This window comes from Papaver somniferum, chromosome 9 (genome assembly GCF_003573695.1).
Source record: "Papaver somniferum cultivar HN1 chromosome 9, ASM357369v1, whole genome shotgun sequence".
Lineage (NCBI taxonomy): Eukaryota > Viridiplantae > Streptophyta > Magnoliopsida > Ranunculales > Papaveraceae > Papaver > Papaver somniferum.
In genome coordinates, this window is record NC_039366.1 from 65592463 (window position 1) to 65616253 (window position 23791).

The following is a 23791-nucleotide window of genomic DNA, read 5'->3' on the forward strand; positions in this document are numbered from 1 at the left end:
TTTTCGTTTTCTTGTTTTCTTTTATTCATTCGTACTAGATTTGTGCCCGTGGTATGCATCGGGCATTTTTTTTCTCTTTGACGCGTGGCGATGTATTTTCGATTTAGTGTGGCGCGATGAATACATTGAGTGATAGATTCATAATGTTAAAAACAAATTCAGGGATGTGGATATAGGTGGGGGTGACAAACTGCCTTCAAGCTCTTCTACCATGACAATGTAAGATGGGTCCGACGGTCAACTTTTGGTGCAGTACTGCAGTAGAGACCAAGGAGACACAAATGGATGATGCACCATTGTCTGGTAATGCAAGACTAATAAGCACATAAGCCAAAATTTTAAGTTTGAACGTAAGATTATTAAATATATGTATTCGACTAAGATTGCATCTACGCAAAATTATCTATCAAGGTAGATGATAATAAATCAACACACATCCCTATGAAGCATTAATGAAGTTACACCTATATTAGAGCAGCCAGAGTATTACCTGGGGAAAAAAATCAGAAACTTGGGATGTATATTGATGCTCCAAGGCACCCAGCTCACTAACGGCCTTCAAATTGAACTCAGTGCGATCTATGGTTCCGGCGATTTGAAAATTAAAGGGTTTACCACCTGCATACACTACCACATGGACAATTCAGGGGGAAAGTTAATTAACAGACTGGAAAACAAAGGGGGAAAGTTAATATAAAGTGAAAAACACAGTAATCACATTTCTCTTAGATTGGTTATTACGGGGATATCCAGCTTGAAGTGGAGAGCATCCTTTGCAGACGCGGGAGGGGTGATGGTGTTAACATGATGCTATATAAGGAAATAAAGATGAGAAAATAAATATGATGCCACAAAGGACTACACAAACATCAAATAAGAAAAACATGTTCCCTTTTAACATATACTCCGGAGAAAACCACGAAAATGTATGGTTGGTAAATCACTTGATCTTCCAAGCAACAACTGAGCCATCACCGCTATTGTATACAATATTGGTTAGTACATAAATAGGATAAATACACTGTTGAGTCTATCCTTTGATGTCCAGAAAATAACGATAACTGGTGCGTCAATCTATGAAAAGTAAGACAATCGTTAACGAACACAAAATTGATCACCAGTTACCATTTAGGATTAACTCCATCTCGATGACAGAAATATCGGTGCGGTGTTAAAAAACCCTATGAAAGGAACATCATTGAACGAATCCTTTGGTTTACGAACCATCCAATCTAAGTAATCTATGTGAATTGAATCCCCGAATCACATAAGTTAGCAAAAAGAAAAATCACATGCACAAATATGGTACCATGATTCAAAAAACATCACGCAATGTACCCAAGTACCTTTTCCCTTGGCAACTGAAAACTTCATCCTCAAGTATATGAAGTTCCCGATACATCCCTTTCCCCATTGGAGAGCACACCCTACAAGCTACAACGACATGTACATTTAAATAGAGGTGTAAAGCCAAAATTCAACCTCAAATCTATGTATAATTATTAAGAAAACCCAACAGTAAAGAAAAGAGTGAATGCTGAGATTAAAACCACAATCAACTTACCTAAACACCAGCACCATCACCCCAACAAATAAAATACAAAAAAGAAAAAAAAAAAAGTAAAAATTGTTTAATAGAAAAGCCCAAGCATTGAATTATGTAAAAGATTTTTGAGCATCACGCAACTAAATTTTTGTGAGCATTGAGAGAGATATTGAATGGGAAGCAAAAAAAAATTTATCGGCAACAGGAAGCAAATAAAACTGGGGAAACACAAACCCTACCTCTCTGGTAGGAATTTATGTTTCAAAAACGGATGAAGTTGTTGTTGTGAACTGTGGTTCGGGACAAAGCAAAAAGAGATAACTATGAACTGAAAAACCCTAGATGATAAATTAGGTTACCAAATTAAACTATATTGTGCTATAGTTTCACAAGAAACATAACTGATCAATCTATCATACCCATACCCATGTGTCAAGAGAAACCCCGCCAACAATAGCTAAAAAAATTGAAGTACACTAATAAAATTTTTAGAGGGAACAAAACCAAAACCAATTTAAATACGTTACCTTAAGCAGTGTGGTATCTAAACAAAAAAGCTCCACCTCCAGGATGCATCGTTTACCATCGGCATTCATCAACAACAACAAAAAAGTTTAAACTGAAAGATAAGAAGAGATAAAAAATCAAAAATTGAAAAACAAATTAAAGTCGAGTTTTAAAGGAGAGTCGTCTGATCAAAAAAAAAAAAAAAAGTAAAAACGAAATTGTGAAAAAAAATAAGCAACTCGTAAATTTTGTTGTTCAGAGGACGCCATGATTTATGCGAAACAGGTGAATCGCAATACTTCCTTTTTAACACGATTTCCATACTAACACAGGCTAAATCATCACAAAAATAGCTAATCGATTTCCTTTTTTTTTTTTTTTTTTTTTTTTTTTCCTTCAAGGATTTCCTTTTTCAACATAAATTCCTTTTTAAGAGTTTTCTCGTTTTAAAAATATCACGTGTTTTTTTTCGTTTTTTTTATTTAATTTATTTAACGGTTTGGACGTGAGTTTTGTCCACCCATACTAAGATACAGTTAAGTATAGGTGTAAACTCGGTGTAACTAAATAATTCAAGTGTAAAATCTAACATAAATATTGTCTACTTATGTTTTTTTTAACACCATTACTAACGGACAGTTAAGTATTTGATGTATCCAAATTGTAACCAAATTTTAATTATTACAACCAATAGATGTCAAATGTCCCCACCATAGCTTCTGCATAAGAAAAGGTCTTTCTATGCCAATAGGAAACGAGGGTTTCATCACCGTAATGTGAGAACTTTATTTATCAAGGCCTTTAAGGGAGAAAATACAATTTGTTGGATTTTTGCTATGTTAACGAAACTACCGTGCCTGCTGCACATTTAGATCCTTTTTCTACCGAAGTATTCAAATCATAATCATAGTTCTGTTGCACCCAAAAAAAAAAACAAAAAAAAATAGTATATGGCTAGTGGATTGAGTTAAGATTAAGACCCATTAGAACCAAAGAGATGGGCTTAACATCCCAAATGGCTGAGAACGTGAGAAACATCAAATATTGCACAAATTTATGCGTTTTTCAAGTTCTTAATTTTCTTTTGTTTTGATGGGAACTGGGAAGGGTTGCAAGTTGGTTTGTAGGTCAATGCATCTGGGGACTCTAGGGATGATGATGTTGAATGATGCAGTAGTCTCCCATACTCTACTGTGCCGAAAAGGAGAAAAGACTGATGTGCTTTCAAGTTGTCAATTGTCAAAGAATGTGATGGGCTTAACATCCCATACATGTCAAGTGCAAAAACTTGACATCACTATGATATATTGTATGATATCACTAAGATATACCGTATAATATATATCTATGGTTCTGTTTGTACCTCCCTCCGTTTCAAAATAATAAGCCGGTTTCATATATCATTTATACATAAAATCAACATATTTTTCTAAACGGAGGTAGTAAAGTTTGTATTAAACCGAGTCCCGAGCTAATTGCAGTTCTTACAGAGGAAATTTAATGGCAACTCGAGCTTTCTACATAAACCGGAAGGTTTAGTTGTAATTTTTGTTTCTTTTGGGCTTCTCAGTGCCTCGTCCAGCTAAACAAAAAAATATAGTGATTGGTGTGGTTTACTCTTTTGCTGTTTGGAAATGGAATTCCGGAAAGCTGCAAGTTGGTTGATCATAGCACAGTCCCTACCGATGGTTTATGCGTAACCAGGTGAATAATTTTCTTTTGATGTCATGTCATGGATGCGTCACACCTTGGCTTGTAAATTACATCTTATCCATATATGCCTAGATTTGTTTCCCCCAACAAAATATATATATGCAGATTCATGCATGCATCTCAATATCAGTCAAACAAAAATCCAAAAGATGCACGCACATTTATCAAGAACAATCAATTCCAGCAAAGTGTCAAAGTCTGGCAAGTTACAAGACATTCGAACTGCAAGACCATGATCAATCATCCTATCACAATTTGCAAGATGTTGTATTCTATTCTTTATATATTTTCTCACAGATAATGTTTTGTAGCGACCAGGATGGAGGGAACATCCAACGGCATGAACGGAAAAGGGGGACAAACCTCACTTGCACGGCCATTTTCAACCCACGCGCTCATGTTTTTACTCCCTTTCTTTATATCTACTCTGCAACAAATATATAAAAATGAAATTATTAAGTCAATAAAATACAACCAATAATAGAAAATCGGATAGTAGGAGTTTTCGTGAAGCAGTTGTGTGTGTGGCAGTGTCATCTAGTGAACTCAATCATCACATAAAAACGAAAACCCATGCAGGAATGAAGGAATTAACAGTACTAAAGTTGTATCGGGACTTGGTTGTATTGTCCAACAGGAACGTTTTCCTGCAAGCAGCGCAAACAACCTTTTTAGGTATGAAACATGCATGAATAATGCAATAGCACTTTTAGAGGCGGATGAATTCAATGATCAAAATGGCTATAGCATATCTGGTAGCGTAGAACATTATTCGGGTCCAAACCTTTGAATCCCTAATCCCGAAAAGCTAAACGAATTGAATATATATAGGTATCGTAATGACAAGCATAGGGGGGGTGGGGGACCTTGGTACCAAGTGTTACCAAACAAAAAAATGAGGTAAGGTTTATGGTACAGGGACAAAGAAAAATGCGGTGGCCAAAAGCAACATAAAAAGGTCTATGTAATCAGTAGTGGGAGCATACTTGAAAGTTTGATTAGGCAACCCTGAAAGTTACATGAGCTATGCTATACAATACATTTGGTAGTCCGTAGTCTTATCAGGGAGCTACTGTCCTCGCGTACCTTCTCTTTACGGGTCGGGATCTCCAGACCTCTAAGAGCACCTGAGTAATCCCCCCGGCCGGATAAAACCGAGATGAGTGTCGAACCTATATAGTATGTACATGACAATGGTGAGTAGTGACTGAAATAATTGTGCACACTTTGTAAGCCAAATTGCAAAATCTTAAGGCGTGGCCTATCTTAGGGTTATGCAGCTTGGCTCATGCAGAAAGTGGCAGTGCGCAAGGTAATTACCTTAATGGAGTGACCAGTTCTATAATTGATTAATTGGTCTGCTGTTGGGGGTCGGACGTGGACCTGAATGCCAACTCTTAGATTTCCAGTACACATCCATTTCTTTGATATAATACTTTTTCCTCTCTAATAAAGCAGCAATATGATATGATTAATCAAATAATGAAAGGAACTTAGCTATAAATTTTCGAAAAAGATACTTCAAATGAATATGAAAAAGTATGAGAAAGTAGAGAAAAAGTGAGCTAAAGAGGTGATTAAGCATTCATATTATCATAATCACGTATCATTGACCTCAATTGTCCTAAGCTTTTTATGATGCTCTCTTATAAAATCTAAGTTAAATTTAGTCGGGTTCATGAACTTTTCCTTGTAACCTGTTAGTGCCGTTGAACGAATCTACTCGAGGATTTAAATTTGATTAATTAATTATTTTTTGTTTGATTAACTCAGAGTTTTGCTTGATCAACTAAAATGGTTTATTATAAATCCAAAGATTTCAGAAATATATTTGATGAACATAAATTGATGCATGAATTACCACGAAAGATGGAAGCAAAAATGATATTTATTTGATTTTTTGAAATAGCAAAAACAATCATTTCTTATTTGGTTAATTATTTATTTTTTTGGGTGTTTTTTAGAATAATGTCCCATAATTTGTTTCACAAAATCATCACACCTTTAATTAGTGTTGATAAAAAAGTCCTTTTCCATCCATATCCGAGTTAACTGTTTTGAAAAAAACAGTCATGTTTTGGTCATAAATACCCTTCCTCCATTGTTGAAATGAATCAAATGATGGTGATGAAGTGGTGGTGGCTATACCCAAGAGATGAAGCAGTGTACCCTTTTAGGGAATGTAATATAACGATTCTGAAAGTGGGCTGCAGATTCGGTGCCATGTATCGACCCTGAATGTATTCATCGGAAAACAACAGCAGCAGCAGGAAACAACAACAATAATAGCAAAAGCAGCAACAACAACAACAGTTCATCGAAACAGCAGCAGCAACCACCACCATTACCACCACCTTGAACATCCATTAATGGAGTTACATGAACAACAACAGGGATAAACAGGTAATTCCCCTACTGACTTAACTCTGATTTGTGGGATAAGATGTCAATAACTCTGAAACTAACGGTGCATTGATCATTCTGAAAAATAATTGTAACAGTATGATGGTTTTGTGAGCCGGATTAAGGATGTGTGAATGTTTTTGTAAATACCCTTATTTTTTTCAAGAAAAACACCTCATCAAATTGAGACATTGTTGCCCACCGGAGATCCAGAGTGGGCATCCAGTAGGCCATTGTAAAACAAGTTTCCAGTTCTCAAACTGGTTGAATGATAAACTTCAGTTTGGAACTTTTCATTTAAAATAAGTTTAACTAATTGATTTAGAGCAGACTGGAGCGTAATTGGTTGCCAGTCTATTTTCCTGACCTTAGATAAGGGATAAATTTTCCATTACAACAGAAATTTTATTAATGTCATGGTGAATTTGTCTTATGCAATGGAAGTTCAGAGAGAACCTTATTTCTTTCTAGTAATCCTCTTTGATGTGTTGGAGTATCTGATTGTTCTCAGCTTCAAAATAAATATTTGTTCTATGAAGCTCCTTAGCCCATTGAAGTGCTAGTCTTGCTCCTTTGCTGGCTCCATCTCCATTATTGGATCTGCAGGAAGGATAACATCTTGCTCCAATTCGACAACTTGAGAAAGACACAAAAATTAAACCGATGTTATTCTTGACAAAAATATTTCCAGTATTCTCCAAAATGCAAATGCTTATTCTTATGTCAAATTTCTCTATCTTTGCTGAGATAAAGATTATCGAAAATATGTCGTAGATTATGCATAACCCTACTAAAGGAGCATAAGTGTTGTCTGATACTGTTGACAGTATAAAGGGATCTGGGAAAATTCTTCTGAAGATTTTATCACACATACCCTTACAAATACACCACCATGTAGTAGCATAGATAGGAGCCCAATTGGTGTATATGTACTTGTTCTGGAACCAGGATTTGAGTCAGGTATGGAACATACTGGCACTTCCAAAGAATTGATTGTTATAAAGAATCTATCGAACAAATACAATAAAGAAAAAATGCATGAAAATATGAGAGATTGTTTCCTCTCATGCTGCAAGAGTTGCATAGGGCCAACGTAGTGTAAAATACTTGTAGTTTTAGCATTAGTCAATAGTATACCATGAGCACTATTTCCATATGAAATATTTGTATTGAAGGGGTTGTGTCAAGGTTTCATATTTTGATCCACTTAGGATTTTGGACATCACTTTTATAATAAGTATCAACCTTGTGTTAGTATAGAGAATCTAAAGTGAAATTTCCTTTGCCAGTCAACCTCCATATCATCTTGTCATCCTCTCGGATGTTATATGAAGTATCAATGATAGTTGTGTGTACATCCTGAATAAATAAATAAAATATTAACCATTTCAAATAAGATGGGCATTTTAAAGATCTAAATAGAATAATAGTTCCCTTTTTAGCCATCTGTCCTCCCATATATTTACTTTCATCTCATTCTCAACCTTACAGTACGTGATTTCCTGTATATTGGAAATATCTTCAAAAATTCGTTTTCGCATCCAATAATCAGTGAATTTATGTTTTGTGCTTATTGTTGAACGTCGTGCTCCTTGAAATATTTTTCCTTTAACGGTGGACCATAGAGAGTCTTTTATCCTCTATTGGCCTTTATGCGATCTTTTTAATCACAACATTGTGAAAGAAGTTCATGTTCATGAATCCCAATCATCCAAGATTCTTAGGTTTGCAAACAGAAGTCCAAGACTTGAATTATATATATATATATATCTTTGCAGGTTTGTTTTGGAGGCTCAAAAAAATCATCTGATATATGCTAGAGGTTGAAGTAACAGTTATTATCGTTGTAGCTTTTCCCACTTAAGGTAAAAGTCTTGTTTTTCTATCCTGCGAATCTGAATTGAGTTTTTGAGCACATGTATTGAATTTTTTTTATCGTGCTTCTACTAGTAAAAAGAGGAGATCCATGATATTTATCTTCTAAATCAGTCATTTTTGCCCCCGTATAGTTACTTGTGTCCGAAGTTATTATGTGTTATTACTAAAGTTTATGAATTGACCAAAAGTTGCACTAACCTTAAACAATTAATCAGATTGAGACACAAATCCTTGTTGGCTTTACAAAAGACCATGTTATTATCTACACATATAACATAACTGATAAAAGGAGTTTCTTTGGAAATTTTGATCATATCCAACAAACCCGAATTCTCAGAAGAAAAATATATACGGGATAGGCGATATCCCCTTGTCTTATCCTCTGGATGGATTTAATAATTTTTGGGAATACTTGAAATACATTGATGAGTCAAGTTGTACCATTTTTTATTGAAACCCATATTTTGCATAACAAATATCAAAAATTTCAATCCACCCCATCAAATGCCTTAGTCATGTCAATTTTAATACATGTGACCTTACTAGTTCATTTTGTTTGCTCTCTTGGTTTTAAAGGTATGGATAACCCCATGAGCAATTGAAATATTATCAGAGATATTCCTCCTAGCATGAAAGCATAATGAGGCGGTACACTAGAGCGAGATAGGTCTAAAGTGAGCCTATAAAGTCGGGGCTTCAGTTTTAGGAATGAGAGTTAAAAAGGTATAATTCATCTCTTTAGTAGAAAAACTTTTAGAGCATTTTTTGGTTGAACACACCAAGCGTTGGTATGTCAAGTTTAGTTCCAAAACTCGGAGTCGCTTGATTTGAATATTAAATTCAACTTTATTAGGTTAGACTATAGAAATGTTTCCCTTGCTCTTGGGTATATCTTGTTCCTGAGATTGATTATTTCCATAATCATTGTCTTATTTTGACCTTTGACCGAAGGAGTTTATATTGAACAAACGGAAGATACTTTAGTCTAATTTATCTTTGATCTAAAAATTGATTTAGGAGACTGATAACTGAGTTAGTTATTGAAAAAAATTCAGTACTTTGTTGTTTAGGGTTATGATCCAAAGGAGTTGAAAGCGGAAATCTTCACAGCAACGAAGCAAATCAAGATAGTTGACTATTTCTTGGGATTCACATGTGTATGCCAGATTGGTTGTAGACGTAGGGATACTGAAGGAACTGAGAAACAAAATAATGTTACTTGGTCTCAATAATACGAAGTTGCAATAATCAATATGTATAGTGGGTTAAATTTGAGAGTATTTAAAACTGGACTAAGTCCCAGGGTTATTCTGACAGACAGTTTTCCTCGTTAACAGAATCTTGTGTGTTATGTGATTTATTTTAATTTCATATTATATAATTCGTCTTTATAGTTAAAATAAATACACTTGTACGTTAATCCACTTGGTAGCGAACAATATCTTTTCCAACAACATCCCTATTAGCTTGGAAAATGTTTAGCATGAAACCACTAGGATCAGGAGCTTTGTCTTTAATCATGCTAATGAGGACATCTGGATTTCCAAAGGCTCAGAGATAGCAGTAAGAATATTGCTATCAGCATCATAAATGGTAGAGAATATCAAGTTTATAATCTTATCATCATTACTAATCAATTCAACAGTAACCATAGCATTAAAATGATTAGTAAAATAATTAACAACCTCAATGTTGCCAGCAATCTAATTGTAGACGTATGGTTTTATTGATTGAATGAATACTAAGAAAACCCACACACAGGATGCGTGAGTTCACAAGTATTTTTATACATCAAGATGGAACTACTAGAACATTCTTTTCTTGATAAAAAACACTGCAACTAATTATATTTAGTCTAGATATCCTAATACAGAGAATACCATTATCAGGAAATACTTGACATCCAAGGAAATTGGATGATTGGAGATCAAGTAGCATGTATTTTCTTAACACGCCCCATCAAGTTAAGCGGCCATGAAAGGACGGTTAACTTTTTCCTTAAATCCTCATGACGAGCAGATCCAAGACTTTTGGTGAAAATATCGACTAATTGATCTTTTGTGTTCACAAAACGAACATCCAGTTGTCGACGAGCAACTCTCTCTCGGACAAAGTGGTAATCGATTTAATAAGCTTAGTACGAGCGTGAAAGACTAGATTAACCGTAAGGTATGTGGCTTCGAGATTATCGCATCAAAGTGCCGGCATAAAGTGGAAACCCCTAGCTCGCGCAATAGAGATTGAATCCAAATGATTTCTGTTGTAGCTGTTGCGAGACCTCTATATTCAGCCTCGACGCTAGAACGTGAAATTGTTGGTTGTTTGTAAGCACTCCATGAAATTAAATTAGAACCAAGAAATACACAATAACCACTTAAAGATCTGCGATAATCAAGACAACCTGCCCAATCGGCGTCACTAAAATCATTTTTAAAAAAATGAAAATCATCAAAGGCGCGTAATTGATTATTGGTATCAGCTCTCATAAACAATCCATAATAATATGTGCCCTTGAGGTACCGGAGGATACGCTTTGCAGCAGCCCATTGATCCTCCATTGGGTCATGCATAAATTGACAAACTCGGTTAACAGCAAACGCAATATTTGTCCGTGTATTCAAATGCTGAAGGGCTCCAACTATACTTCGATATAGTGTAGGGACAAAAACTTTTGTACCACCATATTCAGTCAAAACAAGTTTGGGATCAAGAGGGGTTGAAATGGGTTTAGCACCATCCATTTTTGCACGTAACAGAAGTTTTCATAGTATACTTCCGTTGAGATAAAAAAAAAGACCTGTAGAAGAGCGTCGAGCTTCAATACCCAAAACATAAGACTATTCACCAAGATAACTGATTGAAAAAATTATTGAGATCATTAAGCAGTTCTTGAATGATAGAAATTGAAGAACCTGTAAAAATAATATCATCTACGTAGACAAAAACATAAGTAACATTAGTAATCTGACGTTGTATGAATAATTAATTGTCGGCCTTAGCAATTTCAAAACCAAGATGAATTAGGTGAGAATTAAGACGATGGTACCAAGCTCGAGGAGCTTGTTTTAGTCCATATAGAGATTTATGTATCTGAAAAACATAATTCGGAAAGCGAGGGTCGACATATCCTTGTGGTTGCTTCATATAAACCTCCTCTTGAAGAAATCCGTTGAGAAAAGCAATTTGAATATCTAACTGACGGAGAGACCAATTTTTAGTGAGTGCAAGAGAAATAATAACACGTATAGTACATGGTTTCACAACCGGAATAAACGTTTCTTGGTAATCTATCTCCTCTTTTTGACTGAACCCTTTGCAACAAGGCCTGCATTGTAACGATCAATATACCCATCAGCTCTGCATTTAATACGATAAACCCATTTATTATATTGTGGCATGTTGAAGGAGGAACTAATAAAAATGTTCCATTTTCAAAAGAGCATAACATTCATTATCCATAGGCTTTCGAAAATGAGGAAGTGAAGCATCTTGAGAGGCTCAAAGTCTTCATCCGCAGTTAAGGGATACTTGCTTCATAAATTTTGGGTTTAAAAATACCATCCTTGGCATGAGTAGTGATTGGGTGTGAAGGTGGGATCACAGGTGCAGGTGGAATAATAGGGGTAGGTGACGTATCATTATTATCTTCCAATAATGACAGCGGATAAATTGGGTTTATATTTGGTGATGAACAAGACTGTAGTATATCAGTACTCGAGTTAGAAAAATGAGAATAAGAAGTACTTACTATTGGAGACGGCGGAGGAGACACATGCGGGGAAGGCGTAGCTAATGGAATAGCAGGAACATGTAACATGGAAGGTGGTGGAGAAATAACGGATGGACATTGAGCAACAACATTTGGTGAAGTGGCGCTCGAACTTGCAAAAGTAAAATGGTCTTCAACAAATTTAACATGGCGAGAGATATAGATCCGATTACTCGGAATATGCAAACAAATGTAACCTTTATAAGTTGAATGATATCTAATGAAAACACAAGGAAGGGAACGTGGTGCAATTTTATCAGCTTCATAAACTCGCAAGTGAGAATAAACTAGACAAACAAAAACTTTTAGCGAAGAGTAATCAAGAGGCTTATTAAATAACTTTTCATATGGGGATATGTCACCCAAAACAGGAGAAGAAAGACGATTTAAAAGGTAATCGACAGTTTGAAAAGCATCGATCCAAAACGAATGGGGAAGAGAAGTTGTGTGTAAAAGATCCCTCCCAGCATCTCCAATATAACAATGACAGCTTTCTACTAGTCCGTTTTGTTCCGCAGTATGAGGACATGAGATCTATGATATATACCTTGGGAATCAATATATGGTGTAAACTTTCGAAATTCTCCCCGATTTTCAGATTGAAAGACTTTAATTTTTCTCTCTAATAAATTTTCTATTTTGGTTTTAAAGACAATAAATTTAGGTAAAGCATCATATTTATGAGCCAAAGGAAATATCCATACAAAACGACTGAAGACATCCATAAGCAACAAGTAATAGCGAAAACCATCACGAGAAAGATGAGGGTATGGCCCCCATAAATCGGCAACAATTAAATGTAAAGCAGAATTGTATTCACTAAAACTTAATGGAAAAGGTAATTTAGAACTCTTCCTAATGAAACATGAATGACACAGAAGTATTCGAGTCGAATTAACTGGAAGGCAATAATTTTTAACTACTTGCTTCATTGTACGAAGTATGGGATGGCCTAATCTTTGATGCCTTGTATCGAGAGATGACTCAATATTCAAAACCACTGAAGATGGAGGAGAAAAATCAACATCACTTGTAAACCTGTATAAACCATTTTCAATTTTCCCGCGAAGCACCACCTTGTTCGTCTGTCGGTCCTTAACAAGAAAAAATAAGGAATGAAACTCAAAATAAACATTATTATCGCACAAAATTGAGAGACGGAAATCAGATTTCCTCGAATTTTAGGGATATGGTAAAGATAATTTAGTTGAAAAGAACGACCAACATAACTAATATTGCCTTACCAGAATGAGAAATATCTAGACATGCACCATTACCTATTTTCACTTTATCAGGACCATCATATGGAGTCTGAATATGAAGATTTTTCATATCACCATAATATGATGATAGGCGCCAGAATCTGCTATCCAATGATTTGCTTGAAAAGGTCCCGGTGCAACCACATATGCAGAGGGAGGATTAAATCATAGAGAACGATTGTTAACGGAAGGAGGCATAAAATTGGGATCATATCGATGCCAGCACCTCCAGACAGGATGATTTCGTCCACCACACAAATCGCAGAGCTCTTGAGAATCATTTGAGTTATTGAAACGAGACATCAAATACTATGAAAACGTATGGTTTTATTGATTGAATGAATACTATGAAACCCCACATACAAGACATGTGATTTCACAAGTATTTATATACATCAAGATGAAACTATTAGAACATTTTTTTCTTGATAAACAAGACTGCAACTAACTATATTTAATCTGGATTTCCTAATACGGAAAATACCATTATCAGGAAATACTTGACATCCAAGGAAATTGGATGATTGGAGATCACATAACTATTTCCTTAACACTAATTACCATTAACATAATGGATAGATTCAATTTTGTTTTTTTTAGTCTGTGACATAAAAAACTTGTTATTTCACTCACATAGTCTTATGGTTTGGTATTTAGTCGTGGTCTTCCACGAAAATTCCTGAATGTCATGCCAATATCTAGTATCAAGTTCAGCCTCTCTAATGATTTTTTCTCTATAACGTCAAATTTACTATTAGTGATTCATTCTAATTTTTTATTGCACTCGTAAGATTGGTTTCAAGATTACCATAAACTACTTTGTTTCACACGCCGGTTATTTACTTAACATCTTTAAGATTTTCTATTTTTTAATAATAATATAATAAAGAAATAAATTCTTCTCACAAGGGCCATCATCAAAGGTAGCAAAACAAAGAAAATAAATTACATATGATTAAGAAAGTCCTAATCAAACAAAGTGCTTGCAAAGTTCACACTTTATTCCCTAAAGCAAATGCCCATGCTAAAAACAAGTGACTTATGCTTGAAACTCCATGTCATCCCCTGTTTCCATTTGATGTTTTTCCTTCAAGAATCTCCCCTCTAAATAACCCAGCTGATCTGCCCCACTTTTTTGTTGTTGTTACAGGCAAGCCAAATGAGGTCCAAAGTTGATTAAGCTAATCTAAAACATGAGGCATCATAAATCAAGTTCGACGCTCCATGCACTACCAAAAAAATATTTATCGTATCTACTAGTGAAAACCTGACCATAAGCCAAGGAACCACACTTAGATAAACTAATCCAGGGAGAGAACCTACCCATCTGATCGAATGAATATTTAAGAAGCCTATTATTGGGGCTTAAAGATTTGGGAATTTGGGGACTTAACATTCTATCTAACATCCTTAGAGAGTTAAGGGGAACCTAATTCCTATGAAAAGTCTAATATACCCATACATCTAAAACCGATACTAAATCAAAATCTCTAAACAATTATTCACCCATCTCTTTTACTTCTTCTTCCTCTCAAAATCATTCAAAACCTTAAATTTTCTTTATCAAATCTTCATAGAATTTTCAAAACTGTTTATTAAAATTTATTCTCAACATGACAAGATCAGGACGATTTCGATTATCATATACTTATAATGATTCTATTGTTTATGAAGGTGTCCAACCACAAATTCAAGATTGAAGATTAGGTGATTTGATTGAATTTGTCTAAACACAATAAAATCCTCCAGAATGCTAAGAATTCAAAAACCCACCGTTTATTTTTCCTTCAAATTAGTTTAATGGGTAAGATTGAAGAAATTAGGGTTGAGGAAAACTGGTTTCGGACGAATTACGGCTAGGAGTTCTTCTCGACCTGGACGAAAACGCGCAAAAACGGTTGGGACTCAAAGAACTCCCAACCGTAAATAACTTATCGCGGTTAGGATTTTCCTAGCCGTTAATTGTTCTGTGTGAGTACGAAATTTTTTAAAACGGCCGGGAATTCCCAACCGTAAGTTCATGTTCCCAGCCGTTCTGTTGGATTCCAAGCCGTGAAGTTTAGTGTCGGACGGGTTGGAAAATTTTCCAAGACGTGAAGTTTCCTGTCGGTTGGGTTGGAAAATTTTCCTAGCCGTGAAGTTTCCTGTCGGTCGGGTTGGAAAAATTTTTCAGCCGTAGAATATGATGTCGGTTGGGTTCGAAAGTTTTTCCATCCATGGAAGATGATGTCGGTTGGGATGGAAATTTTTCCCAGCCGTGGAAGATGATGTCGGTTGGGATGCAAAATTTTCCCAGCCGTGTATCTCTATTACGGTTGGCTTTGGTAATGATTTCCAGCCGTTTGTTCCAATGTCGGATGGGTTGGGTGTTGCTTCCCAACCGTAATTGTATGAATGAATATTTCTTTAGTCTTATATAATTGTGTCGTTTTTAGGAATCAAGGAAGGGAGAAACCTTAAATCTAAATTTTTCATTGAACCGAAAAGGAATACATATTTCATAGCATAAGCTTTCATTACATTGCAAACATGAATGAAAAGGAATACATATTTTACATTGGGACTTAACTTAATAATAACGGAAGAAGTCACCGTAGACATTTTCTTCCATGACATGATAGCAAGCATGAAGTTCAAACTTCTTTCCATGGACATTCTCATAATCATCCTCGGTCATCTCTCACTGAAAAAACAAAACCGTTTTAAATCGATTTTACATAAAACAATTTTCACACAATTATTGACAAATTTACTCTTTGTTCACGTGGCATATCGAGATTATTTTCCTTTATAGCTTGCATTTCGTCTTTGAAGGCCTCCAATTGTGGGAAGATCTGCTCTTAACTTTTCTTAATGAGCTTCATTGATCTTCCATTGCGATTTCCATCTAATGCCACAAAAACAATTCGCACACGGTTCCAAAAGGCCTCTGAGGTTTCATCTATGTAAAAGAGTGCGTCTTCGAAATGCTTTAATACAATCACCCACGATCTGACGATTGCAACATCTTCTTCAGTGGTGTAGGGAGTAACCATGTTTTTTCCTTTTGTTTTTGCAACAATTGCAAGATAGAGATAGGGAGGGAGTATATTTTTTGTGAAAAAATAATTGTAGAAGGGTCATTTTATAGCAAAAAATGACCCAACGATTCAATTTTTCAAAAACTAGCCGTTTCTCGAAAACTGCATTGCATTAAATCAATGCAGTTGAAGCATTACGGCTGGGTTGTTCAAATTTTCCAGGCCGTAAATATGCACCTGGGAAGTTCTGGAAAAATCAGATTTACGGCCTGGAAACATAGCCGAAATAAGATAACGGCGTGGAAACATAGCCGTAAAAGTGTAAACGGCCTGGAAACATGAAACTTCCCAGCCGTAACTGTTACAAACGGCTTGGAAATTTGAAAATCCCAGCCGACATGCTGATTGCGTCTGGGATAATATTAGATTCCTGGCCGTAATTGTCCAACTGCATTGATTTAATACGTTGCTTTTTTTGAGGAACGGCTAGTTTTTTCAAAAACTAGTCGTTGGGTCATTTTCTTCCTATAAAATGACCCTTCTACAATCAATTTTTTCACACAAAAAACACTCCCTCCCCATCTCTCTCTCACAATTGTTGCAAAAACAAAAGGAAGAAACATGGTTACTCCCTACACCACCGAAGAGGATATGGCAATCGTTAGAGCGACGCTCACGGTGAGAAAGCATGACGAAAATCAAGGCATTAACGCGAGAGAAAGTGATGATTCTCAATTAAACCGTATATTTATGGTCTTTGTGTCCGTAGATGGTAATCAAAATGGAAGATTTATGAACCAAATAAAGGATAGGTTCAATGAGATTTACCAAGAAATGGAAGTTTTTAGGGAGCTATTGGCACGGGTGAAGTCGATGAGTCCCAAAATGTTTTTTTTCAATAGAGTGAGTATGTGCAATTGTTTTCTAATCAAGTAAGTTTTGAATAAAATACTAACTTTACATTGATTTGGTTCTTAGGTCGCCTGGGCTGAAGGACGTTACCAAGTTATCCGTCGCAAAAAATTTGATCACGAGAAATGCTATTGGATCACAAGAGAGTTTATTGAGATTTACAATCAACCTTGACTATTTAAGTGTATTATTTCATGTTTTTTTTTTTTTTTTTTGCATTTGGGTATAACTATTGAATGTAACGTGTCCTAACCAAATTATGTAATGGTAACATTACCGTTGAATGGAAATTGAAAAATTTGATCGAATACCAATATAAAGTTTCAAAAATCAGTGAGTAAATGCAATCATATTGATTTTTTAGGGGATTTACGGATAGGAAACCCAACCGTTATGAACATTACGGTTTGGAAAAACCTGATCGTAGTGTACTCTGATAGACCAAAAACTAATGGATTCTTGGTTCCAGATAGAAATCCAAGCCGTAAACACGATTCATGGCTAGGACTCCTAACCGTAACTATTATTACGGCTTGGAAGTCTGAATTTCCAAACCGTTTAATCCGGAAGAACTCTTCATCAATATCGTCCAGGTTACGGCCAGGAGTTCATCTACAATCCAGCTGTGACAGCAGATTACGGCCAGGAGTTCTTAAAATGTCCAACCGTAAATACGGTTTTCGGCTTGGAATATATCATTTCCAGGATGTTATTGTTGTTTATGTATGGGACGATAACAATTTCCCAGCCGCAATCAGCAAAAAGCTCATATTTTTTTGCAATTTCTAACGGATTTGAATCAATCAAAATTTTTAACAGGGATCGACTACAAGGTTTTATACACTAGGTTTAGGTTAGATTTCACCGGTTTTGATTGAAAATTTTCAGAAAATTTTATCAAAATCATCCTTTTCCTTCTTCAAAATCACAAAAACAAAAGAAACAAACAAAATTTTGATTCTCTGGAAATTTTGAGTTTTGTCTAATATGTTTGTTAATTACGATTAGTTTACTTAATCATCATAATTATCACTAATCAAATCGAGGGTATATTAGGATTTATCAAAGTAGTGGGATAAGGGTCATAACAATCGCTATTTCATGACCCAATAAGCCCCAAAAAAAAAAGAAAAATTTTCTATTTAGTCCACTAAATCCGATCCAGGTTATTATGTAGTCCAGCTGCAAAAAAAAAATATCCGGAGGTCCAAGAAACATTTAAAAAGTTAAAAGTACTTGACTTCCCTCACCACTCACGTGTGTACATTTATTCCTCGTTCTTCTTCTTTATTTTTCAGAAGAAATGCATCTTCTTCTTCATTGTTTTCATCTACAGACGAGAACTTTTTCCTTCTTCTCAATCAACAACACCAAAAACAAAAATCAACCTAAACCCATGCTTAATCATCACTAAAAATCGATCATTATAGGCAACAAAAACCAAAAATCTCTAATCAATCTTCTTCAGGAAACCCTAACTCCATTTTCAGCAACCCTAACCGTTCCAATAATTTTCAATCTGAGAAAATGGTTACCAAAGGGAGATTAAACGAACAATTAGAGAAGTAATTGTAGAAGAAACTCCTTCACCAGCAAAAACCAGAAGGAAAAACTGTCGTTAATTAATCAACAACAAAAACCAAGGAAAAACCCGCTGCAAATTTACCAACAACGAGAAGTATGACAACATTTTGAATCTGATATTCCTTCATCAACAAAAATGAATGAAAACGACGGTACTCCTTCACCAGAAGCTAAAGGAAAGAAATCAAATTTAATAATGAAAAAAGGTAAACATCTATTCAAACTTTTAGACTACATACCAATATGTAGTGTTGGTAGATTTGCAAAATGTAGAAATTCTTTTGCATGTGGAAAATCTGTTATGTTTTGTTGTGTTTGATATGATATGTAGTGATTTTTTGCATTGGTGTGTTTGTTATCAATATTATGTAGTGAATTACATATCAATATGTAGTGATTTTTTGCATTGATCTGTTTGTTATCAATATGTAGTGATTTATTGAACATGAATATGTAGTAATTCCTTAATTATTATGGCAGTAGCATTGTTGTGTTTTTATGAATATGTAGTGATTTATTGAATATCAATATGTAGTAATTCTTAATAACGAGGGGACGCTGCCCCCTCGACCCCCATAAATGGTGATACTATTCATATCAATATGATATGTAGTGATATTTGCATTCTGTTACTTTGTTATGGGAGTAGCATTGTTGTGTTTGTTATGAATATGTAATGATGCATTGTGTTACTTTGTCAAGTAGCAATATGATTGATATTACATATCAGTGGACAGTATACATATTGTTATGTAGTGTATATTCCTATCTAGATATGTAGGTTATTTGTACGATATGAACAAATACTTATTGACATGTAATATTATGAAACAGTACATATTGACATGTACTATGTGAAAAACATCTTTTATGCTTGAATAAGAATCAATACATATTGATAGGTACAGTTGGTACTTTATCTTACATAGTTATTAGGTACATATCACTGCATTGTTGAAGCCCAGCGAGAGAATTATTGAACTTTTCCACATGGTGGGCATCTTTCTTACGGGTATCAGGTGCGTCTAGTTATTCTCACTCAATCGTTCCAATTTAACTTGGTGTCAAAATATTGATATGTTATTGGATATCTAGTAGGACATATTGACATGTGTTGTGATTTGGATTTGAGAGATTAGGTACATATATGTATTGTTGGATATCTAGTAGAACATGTTGATATGTGGTGTAGGAACTTGAGAGATTTAGGTACATATTGGTATGTATTTGGATATCAAGTAGGTACAAAGTTATATGTACTACCCTGCAAAGTGTAAAAATGTACATACTAATATGTACTAATGAACCCAGTACTTAGATCCAACAATATATGGTAGTATTTACTAGGTAAAATACCTATTATTCACCTAGTACATATTGATACAAAAATGCAGGAGACTTATTCTTAGTTGACAGTACAAGAGAGCCTAGTTAATTTTGTGGACGCCATTTTATTTTTGATTTTGGTTTACTTTCAATTATGGTATATACTGTTTGAAAAAAACACTATTATCTGTGGATATTGATATGTAATAGGTGAATAACTTGTTTACATGTTTTCAGTATCATTTCGACCACCCGTAAGACTTCATTGGAGGACAAGAGACTTACATTCTTAAACCTATCAGGGAGATGGAGAAAAGGAAGTAAACATCGAAGAATTCAACATTCACCTAGTGTGGAACACCTCAACAAGGGACATCGCCAATCACGTGTGGTACGTATATCTCATTCTTCTTTTTATTTTTTCGAAGTTGTTCTTTTTCGGACGAAAACTTCATCTACTTTCTCAGACGAAAACTTCTATTCTTGTCAATCAACAACATCAACAACTAATTCAACCTAGAAACATGCTTTAGGTAGAAAGGTAGTTTATCCATGTGGGTAGTTATCAATATTGTGGGTCTTTATGTAGCTTTAGGTACATATTTAGATGTACTGCGAGTTTTGTTCACTAATAGCTTTAGGTAGATATTTAAAATATATTAATAGAATCCAGTAATATTTAAATGTACTGAGAGTCTTTGCGGAAATCAGTGTATAAACACATACTGTACCTGATGGTACATATTGATAAGTACTGATTGGAAAACTGACTATTGATATGTATTAATTGATAGGTACATATTGATATGTACTAATGGATACTTATATTACATATGTATTAGGTACATATATCAAATGTATTACCTTGCAAAAGTAAAAGTAAAAATGTTCTTGTGCTTTGTCACTTTGGTCCATCAATATCTTGGGTTCTTGTCATGTATTTTCATCGTTTTTCAATACATATGTATTAAGTACACAGTATATGTTATTTTGCAAATTTATGTAAGAATATATTGATGTGCAACTGATAAAAAAACTGTCTTACAGTACATATCCATCAGTACATACTGATATGTACCTAGAAATTCATATTACACATGTACTTGTGATTTGTTACTTAGGTCGAATGATATATTGGGTTTTTGTCGGTAAATATATTCTCATCATTTGTAGTATGTTTTGCAGTCATTTCCCATAACAAGATTCGTGAAGAAGAGTTAGGATCCGCATTGCTCGCAAGAGGAAAGATGATGAAGATGCAAAGGAAGAGCTCTACTCACTTATAATTGTAGCATAAACTTTTGCAGAAGGTCTCAAGGGTTTGGGCACTAACGTCGTTGAAGAAGCTGATGATTAGAGTTGATGTTAAAGATTGGTGTTTATTTTTTTTAGCTAGAACCGAAAGAAAGTTAGATTAATATTAATATTTTAGTTCTTTTTCAGATCGTTTTTTTTTTCTGATTGAATTCTTAGTTTTGAAAACAACATCCTTTAGGATAAATATACACTTCTTTTTTGTCGACAATAATGTTCGCAGTCATAATGTCCAACAGAGAAACTGTACTTGTCAAGTAAGATCAAGCTTGTTTTGTATAACACGCACTTCATTAGTGTCTACCAGGGATGGAATCAGTAATATAAATATATAAAACTCTTAAGAATTCCGAGAAAATCAATACAATGAAAATATTGTATGGTTTAGCTATTAATTGGGTTTGTTTACAAAGATATCATCCCTTTTGAGATGCGAGAATCATCTCCATCCAACTGATGTTTCTTGTCTTCGTCTTCTTTGCACCTGTATATTTTCTATAATCTTCAATGACTTCACTCACATTCCTGAACCTAAAAGAAATTATTCCGTAAAATCCCTAATATTGATTGCCGAACATGAAAAGAAATTTCTTGACCAATTGTCTGCCAAATCTGCCTGAACACATGGGAATAAAACATACATATTAGATTACTTAACCTAAAAGAGATCAATAACAGAATATCAAGAGGCTAGTCATCCACATCAATGTTCCTAAAAATTAGATTAACCGAACTGCGAAAAGTTGAGGACAACATTAAGTGAAATCCCAGTACATATTGATATGTACTGAGTGAAACCCAATGCAAGGAAACGCCGCTTTTCAGCTCACGATAAACATAAGTCATTATATTCCATATACATGTTCTTATGAAAGTACATTAAAAATAAATTGTACATATACATACGTTTCTCTTTCTTTCACAACCTATAGTATACACACTGATCCAAGGATTGTGGTGCTGCTTTTGAGGAAACCCCATATAAAAACATCTTCAGAATTTGTGTATGGATTTAATGAGTGGCTACACTAGTCACTCGGTTAAAAATTTCTTGTTTACACCACACACCAATTTTTTTTTATATTCATTATAAAAATTAGAGTACATATACAAACGTACTGAAAAAAGTTAGTAGGTATTGATATGTACTGTGAAAACCTTGTACATATTGATATGTACCGAGTAAAAACTAGTAGACATCGATATGTACTTCAAGAAACAATTGTGGTTAGTTCTAAAATACATGTTAATACTGTCAAAATAGAGTTAAACAGTTGACCTCCATTACATAAGTATGTTGAATTAATATTAGAAGCCATGAAATCAGATGCATTTAGATTTTAGAAAAAAGATATATCAACATGTCTCCTAAAGGTTTGCACCTATTTGTTATTATTAATAAAGAGGAATACAGTTTTACCTGATCAAAAAGGAATATAATCTATCATGCTCATTGAGTCTACAAGTCCAACTCCATCAGAAACCCAAGCTCCACAAGTGCATACCCTTGAATCAGCAGCACCGCGAAACGATGAATGGAAGCAAAACCTTTAAAAATCCCGATTTACATATAACATCTAAAACAAAACTAGTAAGTTATGGAAATAATATTTACCCGAATAGAATGAATGAAGAAGCATGCCTCTTTAGCTTATTTCTACTACACTAGTTTCACCCTTTATCTTATTTTTCTTTTGTTGGTTCTCTTTTGTTTTCTGCAATTTGCGAAGTTTTTTAAGGGAATGAATCTCATATAATATAGCAGATTATAAAAATTGGAAACCAGTAAATTTCTAAAGAGATTCAAAATGAAAAAAAAAACAGTGCATCTATATATATGTATTGAAAAAAACAAGAACTAAAAACCCAGTACATATTGATGTGTACCAAGTGAAAACCCAATACATATTGGTACATTCTGAGTGAAAACACAGTACATATTCATAAGTAGTGAGTAAAAACCTGACTACTGGACTCCATCAACATCAAACTTGACTACTAGAGTACTGGGAAACGAATCAAAAGAAAACCCAAGAACCATCATAAGGATACCAATTAATTGTTGCATCAAAAAAATGCTTTCACTTTCTGGAAAATACAGCTAGTAAAATATGTATAATACCACTAACTTTGTCAAGCTAAGACCAATCAGTATTGATCAACGAAGAAGAATGCCAATTAAATTAGACATACCCGTAGGAAGAGAAATAGCTTCTTTTGCACTTATTCCTTTTCTGATATCATCCATTCTTCTTTTTTTTATCATCAATTCATTTATGATGCAAATATGATCATCTCGGATCTAAACAAAAATCTATTCCCTGAATCATGAAATTGACTAATGCTTTTACTAACATAATAAAGAACACTCAATTTTCTCACTTTACGTGTAAATGAATTGTTTAGAAAACTGAAAACTAATTAATCTTCATGAGCAGAAGAAATAACAGATCTTTAAATCCAATGAAATTAATTCTGCATAAAATATTTTATCATCAAAAAAGCTCCAGAAAATCAAATTGATCAACATAAACTAACCGCTCCATCAAATAAAAGG

The 23791-nt window shown here is 34.4% G+C and overlaps 1 protein-coding gene across 1 annotated transcript; it reads right to left on the reverse strand.

Annotated features, from left to right (window-relative positions):
- Positions 1–10200: 10200 nt before the first annotated feature.
- LOC113312046 (uncharacterized mitochondrial protein AtMg00810-like) lies at positions 10201–10788 on the reverse strand. The gene has a single exon (XM_026560816.1). It carries the CDS (start codon positions 10786–10788, stop codon positions 10201–10203), a length of 588 nt encoding a protein of 195 aa, XP_026416601.1.
- Between the last annotated feature and the right edge of the window lie 13003 nt (positions 10789–23791).

Bases quoted from the DNA above. Each gene is read 5' to 3' on its own strand.
- LOC113312046 (XM_026560816.1), bottom strand. From the start codon at position 10,788: ATGGATGGTGCTAAACCCATTTCAACCCCTCTTGATCCCAAACTTGTT.